Source organism: Entelurus aequoreus, linkage group LG10, assembly GCF_033978785.1.
Source record: "Entelurus aequoreus isolate RoL-2023_Sb linkage group LG10, RoL_Eaeq_v1.1, whole genome shotgun sequence".
Taxonomy (NCBI): Eukaryota; Metazoa; Chordata; class Actinopteri; order Syngnathiformes; family Syngnathidae; genus Entelurus; species Entelurus aequoreus.
In genome coordinates this window covers 10,098,293-10,105,349 of record NC_084740.1, presented here as the reverse complement: position 1 = coordinate 10,105,349, position 7,057 = coordinate 10,098,293, and the positions used below count along the sequence as shown (strand labels likewise).

Genomic DNA, 7,057 nt, shown 5'->3' with positions numbered 1-7,057 from the left:
GCTTCGCCGCTCGACGCGCCACGCCAAGCTTCGCCAAGCTTCGCCGTCTGCTGCACCTGCACCTGCGTCATCTGCTGCTTCCACGCCTGCCACGACGACGACACGCCTGCCTTCTCGTCGGCCACGGATATGGCCGTTACCTGGTCGTCCGCCACGCCAAGTGCGTCCACCTCCTCGTCGGCCACGGATCTGGCCCATCCCGGGTCGCCCACCTTGCCTGCTGCATGACTATGCCTCGGTGGATTCGGGGTGACTTGGTCTGGCGACCCACTGCCATGTCCCCCTCCCGCCCTCCCATGACTCTTGTTCATTGTTTTGTTTTTGGACATCTGGGATCTGTCCGTAAGGGGGGGCGGGGGGGGGTTCTGTCATGTCTGTGTTGATCATGTTTTTGTTTGGCCATGTGCAGTTTGTTTTTTGGACACTTTCTTAGTTCCTGGTTGTTCACTCCCTTGTTTTGTTTCCATAGCAACCCATTAGTTGTCACCTGTCATGTCACGCACCTGTTTCACGTTTTGAGTCACGCACCTGTTGTTAATCATGTCTGTGTTATTTAAGCTTTTCATTTTCTGTTGGTCAGCCTGGCGACATCACATATTTATGCTCTGCACATGTTATCATCACTTTGCTTCATGCCATGTTCACAGTCCCATGCCAAGTAAGTTTTTGTTTCATGTTTATAGTTCTCCGCCTTTGTGCGCACCTTTTGTTTTCATAGTCAAGTTTTTTCCCTCTGCTGTGAGCGCCTTTTGTTTATACCCTTTTGTGCCTTTTGAGTTAAAATATTAAACATGTCCTTACCTTCACGTCTTGCCCGCGCCAACTTTCCGTTGCCTTCTGGAAAAACACATCCCAAGGACCAAGTCCTGACAACTTTTACTCAAGTAAATATTTGGGTGACTGCTCCTTACTTTTACTTGAGTAATAAATCTCTAAAGTAACAGTACTCTTACTTGAGTACAATTTCTGGCTACTCTACCCACCTCTGGTCCTGTCTCACAGTAGTGCCAACCACGGCAGTGATTGATTTTGCTTGGCAGTGATTTGAAGTTATGTATGACGTGCAGTAGTCTCGAAACAGCACGCTTGAGAGACTTCCAGGTCGAAAACTTGTTGAATCTGTCAGAGCGAAGTTGTTTGGTTGAGATTGTGGGTTTTTTTTGTTTTTAAAAAAAAATGTCCTGCCCAGCTTCTCGGGCAAATCATATAGCAGATGTAGATGCCCATATCGGCTGTTCAGATTTACTTTACAAAAGAGAAGTGTAGGATACTTCTCTTGTTGCCTTACTTGTATTTTGACTTTATTAAATGTATTTATATTATCATTTGGTGCAGCCGGGCCGGAGCAGGAGGGGATAGAAAGAGAGAAAAAGGAAGACAGAGGGGGGAATTGTGGGGACAAGAGGGGGATTAGACAGAGATTCGGTTAAAGATAATCATAACATAACATTCTCATATAATATGTTAATTTGCTTTCTTTAAGTAAAAAAAAAGGTCAAAGACAAAGCTATTCGGTTTCTTGTGAGTATATACACTTCACTGCCGATGTGGGGGTGGGGGCGCCACCTAAAATCTTGCCTAGGGCGCCAGATTGGTTAGGGCCAGGCCTGTTGGAGGCTACTATATGGAGGCGGTGAAGAAATTTGGTGGTTGTCCGAGGATTGTCAGGGGCGATCGGGGCACTGAAAATGTTAAAGTCAGAGACTTTCAGCGTTTTCTCCGTCGCAACATTCATGACGGCTCTGGTATTGACAGCTACATCGAAGGGGCAAGCACAGCAAATCAGCGCATAGAGAGTTGGTGGGGTTTCCTCAGAAGAGAATCAATGGAGTTCTACATCTCGATGTTCACTGACCTGAAGGACCGTGGTTTGTTCGGTGGTACATACTTGGACCGAGGTCTAATTCAGTTCTGCTTTGTGAGCTTCATTCAGGTAAGCGACAATGCATTGTTTTATCTATTTTTTCCAAGCAGTCTGCAGAGATGGAATGAATCAACAGTACAACAGTGGCATCTAATGGAAAAACTACTGAATTACAACATTTTCATCCTAAATTGAGGCCCACAAATGTTCGTTTTTTTCTTTTAACATCCTTCCATGAGCAGACAGTGGGTGTGAATATTAGCATCATGTCCATGTGTCTTCTTAATTACTGTTATTGGTGTCCTACGATACCGTATTAATTCATCATCAGTGTCGGGGGGTGCCCAGTGGTCGCCCCCGAATCATGTACATGTTCCCAGAACTCTACACAACTTGTGATTGCATTTCCCCAGTGGAGAGAGCTGATGTACGGTTGTGTCAGAGTAACTGCACATTTCGACCAGCAGTGCCATGTGACACAGACATCTACAACATCTGCAACATTCTGATGGCAGAGTCACGGCTGCATCTTCCAGCTGATGCTTATCAAGCATTGGATCTGTACCTGCACCTGAGGAATGAGATAACACCTGCTCTCTAATTTGAGATGAATTTTTATTCAGATTATTCAGGACTACACTTGAACAGTGCTATGCCACAAACATTAAGAACATTTTGCAGCAAAACTGAGGTGCAAATAGGATTGATATGTCACTATGTGCACACTGACTACAAAGAGAAACAAAGCAGGACATGAAAGAGGAAATCAACAGAACTTAACAACCATATGAAATGTATTGTACGTGCATTGAACAGGAATTTCTTTGTTGAATGATGACAAAAATTCTGAACATCATTCAGAATCACAATTGTATAAAAGATGCACATGAAAATGTAATATTTGTACACAAAGGGACTTTCACCTATGAGAACAGACCCTGCTGACTTATCAAAGTTATTAAACTTAAACTGTCTTGTGGAAAAAAATTGAATCTCAATGTACTAACAATTTACAGAAAAAATAAGAAAATAAAACAATTTAAGAAATGTAAACGGTCTCTGTTTTAATAAGAACAATAAATGGAAATCTGTAGAAACAGTTTTGCATCAGACAAATGCCATAATAACCTCAGTGTAGAAGATAGATGTGCTTTCCATTCACTACACAATATCCATTGTGAAGCAGTCGCCAGACAAGACATTATCAAATTCTTTGCGAAACTCAGGGTATGTGCTGTAAGTGCATGGTAACTCAAGAACTGCTCCACATGTGTGTGCTACAGGCCTGCGACTTAAACCACACAATGTGTTAAAAATTACTTCAATTGTGTCTTTGCACAGCACAGTAGATCCTGTGCAGAAGCGTAAGAAGATCTCCAATTTTCTTTGGTCGATGCTTCTCACATACCGTAGCAGGTGGTTAAGAGCAGTCTGCTCTTGTGGATTTAGGCTTTCAAATGATGGTTTTATCATCTGGGCCACTTTCTTGTTAGTTGGCCTCTTAGATTCATAGATCTCCATTATGTTGTCTTTGGTTATGAGCATTGGCATAGCATTATGAACACTGGAGTGGAAACAGTCAATTATGAACTTTGGCTCTTGAAGAAGAGCTTTGTGTGCCATTGTTAAAATAGCAGCCCGTAAATTGTTTTTAGGGGGCAGGCAGTGTGAGCCCATTCTGGAGAAGGCATCAAGTAAGTCCTCCTCAACAGTTTCATCAATGGTACCCTGTAGTGCTTTTTCAAGCGACACACGCTCATTCTCTGAAAGAAATCTGGCAAATGACATCATCAATAGTTCTTCATCCACTGAGCTAACTCCTTTACAACAAGCAAGAACAAAGGCTGGTGACAGTCTGATTGGTAGGATTTTGTGGTCCAGGTATCCTTTCAACCACACTCTTCCGAGAGCTTGCCATTTCTTCTCAGAATAGTCTGGTCGTAGCCTGGGTACTCGTTCATCTTCCCCCTCACACTGGTCCAAGAAGTGGTCCCAGAATGCAGAGTACGCCTCTCTTGACACACCATCACTGTCCATAGCTTTCTCATTTGTAAACTCCATTCTTAGACTAGCATTCAGTACTTTTGGATCCATGAAGACATTAAGGACATCATCAACTGTGTTTACTCGTCTTAATTTCAAAATAATGATTTCTTGGTCAAATGGATCTGGTGATGCTGGAAGACTGCTTGATGATACAGGACCATCATTGATTGTAGAATGCTGCAAGATATTTTAAAAAGGTAATTAGGTGTGATTATTGATTGATTAATCCTTCAGTGAACAGAAAAGAATCAAAGATTTTGACAATCAATGTATCAATTAGCATGCAAAAATGGTGATAATGTTGTGGCAAATGAGATTTGGAATGTTTGGATGAAAAATTAATCTAAAAACATAAGCTTAGGGTGAAAGATCTTCGGATGGTAACGTTACAGTTTTTGTACATTTTATAAATGTAAAATGTAATAATTTTACAGGACTGTAAAACGTTAGTGCTACATTGTACCTGCATGCTGCTCAAGTCATCTGGATTCCAGGGAAGAGTGGTCTCTTGAGTATCACTATCATCACCAACAGTGGGTCCAAACTTCACTTCAGAGTCCTCAAGAGATTGTGGAATGGCAGGATTAAGAGCGGAATCTGAGACATCACTTAACAACAGGTCTGCATCTTGATTTGGCACAGGCGTTAAACAGTCATCTTCAGATCCATGCCTTCTTGTTGACTGCTGAGTATGACTGCCAACATCCTCAGTAGGTCGTGGATGCAGGAGCTCTGTGTTACCCATCTCAGGAGTTGCTGAACTTGAATGGCTGATTGTCTCTCCTCTCTATTGATAATTTAATATAAAAACCAAGAAAACAAACAAATGTATTATTATTTGTGTAATTATTATATTATCTATAGTTTGAATAATCTCATCCTAGCTGCTATGTATATTCATGTGACTATAACACTCTGCACCTGAGTAAATTATTTGGTGTATGCATTTTTACTTAATGTAGGATTGAACTCAAAGCGTTCGCAGATTTCCATCTTAACTGCAGATTTAAAACTATAAATTATGGTTTCTTAAAGGCCATTTCTGTGTCCTCATATATTTCACCTGTGATTTATAATAAATATAGCTCAGCGCAGATTTAATTTAAATGACACTACAGAAAACTATAACTACAAAAATATGTTTGGATTTTAAAGAATACTGAACATTTTGGTACAACAAAATCTTCAGACAACACAAGTTCTGTACTGTTTAGCACAGACTGGTTCCATAAAAATGCAATACGAGTGCTTACTTGTTCATGGTTTTGCTGCATTGAGCCACTGGGAGCCAGATCTAAATCAGAGGAGCTCTCTGGATGATCCACTTGATTGAGTCTCCTGGTCTTGTTCCTCAAGGATCGTGTCTTCATTGTCCTAGCCTATAAAAAGGTGAGCAGCAAATTGTGAGCTTATAGACTTGACATAGAAATAAGACAATAGATTTATCCTAAAAAATAAATGACATCTGTGAAAGTACAGGTCACATTGAATAGCAGCACAGGTAAGAAAGCAAAGGTGAAACTTATTAAATTGGCTAATATTTGAGAACAATAAATATGTATCAACATCATATCCATCATACCTGTGCATATGAGACAGGTGTGGTACACAACCATAATCAGTGTTGGCGCTAAGAATTTTCAAAATGGGGTCCCACACTAAATTTTTGGGGTTCCACTTTTTTGTAAGCTTTTCAAAACAAATGAAAAATGTATGTATTATCCTGTGCGTGAGTTGAAGTTTTGTCATTTGAAAGCTATTTGAATTTCAAGCCCTTAATGGCCTACTGAAATGAATTTTTTTTTTACAATGTCAATTTCTCAGATGACATATTGTATATTGTGTTTTGGAAAAAGGTTGTTATAAACGTTACTTAATTCATTAAAAAAATAATACAAAAGAAAACACATTTTAATGCATATGTAAATGTATTCAGTTATAAACATTCATTCACTTTCTTCTTTCCTTCATGGATTCAAACTTTATTGTTTTCTGTATTATTATTTAATAAGTCGTAGGTGTATTTATTTCAGTATAAAAGTGTAAAAACTTTTTTTGCTTGGGTCATGAAATGATGATGATGGTGTGCCAGGGCATACATACATTTTTTATTTACGCTTAAATCTGTAGTCTACATTAACTTCAGATCTATCCCTCATTTCTAAGTTTTTTTAATGTTGTTTTGTTTGTTTGTTTTATACCCTTTTTGTCAAAGAAAACTATGTTTTTTTATGGCAAACATCCATCCATCCATCCATTTTCTACCGCTTGTCCCTTTCTGGATCACGGGGGATGCTGGAGCCTATCTCAGCTGCCTTGGAGAAGGTCAATAATTCATTATAACATTAATTTTGATTGAATATTATGTTTTGAGCAATGGCAGTTTTAAAGAAAGAAACATCTTTGTTTTATTAGTCAACATTGCAACTTTTTCTAAATGACATTTCACCTCTAAGCTTTTTCATTCCACTTTTGTTATGTTTTTGTTTATTTTAATAGTACTTTTAGAATGTGCCGTGGGCCTTTAAAACATTAGCTGTGGTCCGCAAATGGCCTGCGGGCCACACTTTTGACACCCCTGCTATAGATAATAAAAAAATACATCTGATAAGTCTATGGATAAAAAGCAGAGCCTGGCGACGCATGCAATCAATATAAATGGAATACCTACAGTAGCCTATGTATTGATATCACAAATGTGGCAGAGGATAAATTACCTTCAGTGGCCTTTTCTGTGTTGGCTCGAAGTCCGATGATTCATCAGAGAGAAGTATAATCTTGTTAGACTTGGTGGCTGTGTAGATGCGTAGCATTTTTAGTTTAGTCTGTTCGTACAGTTGGCCACGAGAAAGTTTCTCGAGGCCACGAGAAAGTTTCTCGAGGCCACGAGATACATGTCTAAAAAAAAAAAAATTCCCTTGTCCCTTTAGGGGCTCCGTAGACACACAAGGTCGCTACCCCAACAACTGATTGTGAGATTGTGGTTTTGAGTGTAGACACCTGTAGTCTGACATCAGAGTCCGTGCAAGGCTCAACAAGATCAAAATAGTCATTTGAGAGACTTTGATCTTGAAGCATGAAGTCAGGGCCAGTAAGCCAGTTACTAAGGGGTAGCTGATAAGCAGGAACAGAACGAGTGGCGTGATC

The 7,057-nt window shown here is 39.9% G+C and overlaps 1 protein-coding gene across 1 annotated transcript; it reads right to left on the bottom strand.

Moving 5' to 3' along the window:
• Window positions 1-2,633: 2,633 nt before the first annotated feature.
• Window positions 2,634-6,741, bottom strand: LOC133659287 (uncharacterized). Its single transcript, XM_062062025.1, has 4 exons — window positions 6,628-6,741; window positions 5,164-5,289; window positions 4,374-4,697; window positions 2,634-4,087 (listed from the first exon to the last, which is right to left on the bottom strand). The coding sequence occupies exons 1-4, from the start codon at window positions 6,721-6,723 to the stop codon at window positions 3,026-3,028; spliced, it is 1,608 nt and encodes a 535-aa protein (XP_061918009.1). The 5' UTR covers window positions 6,724-6,741; the 3' UTR covers window positions 2,634-3,025.
• Between the last annotated feature and the right edge of the window lie 316 nt (window positions 6,742-7,057).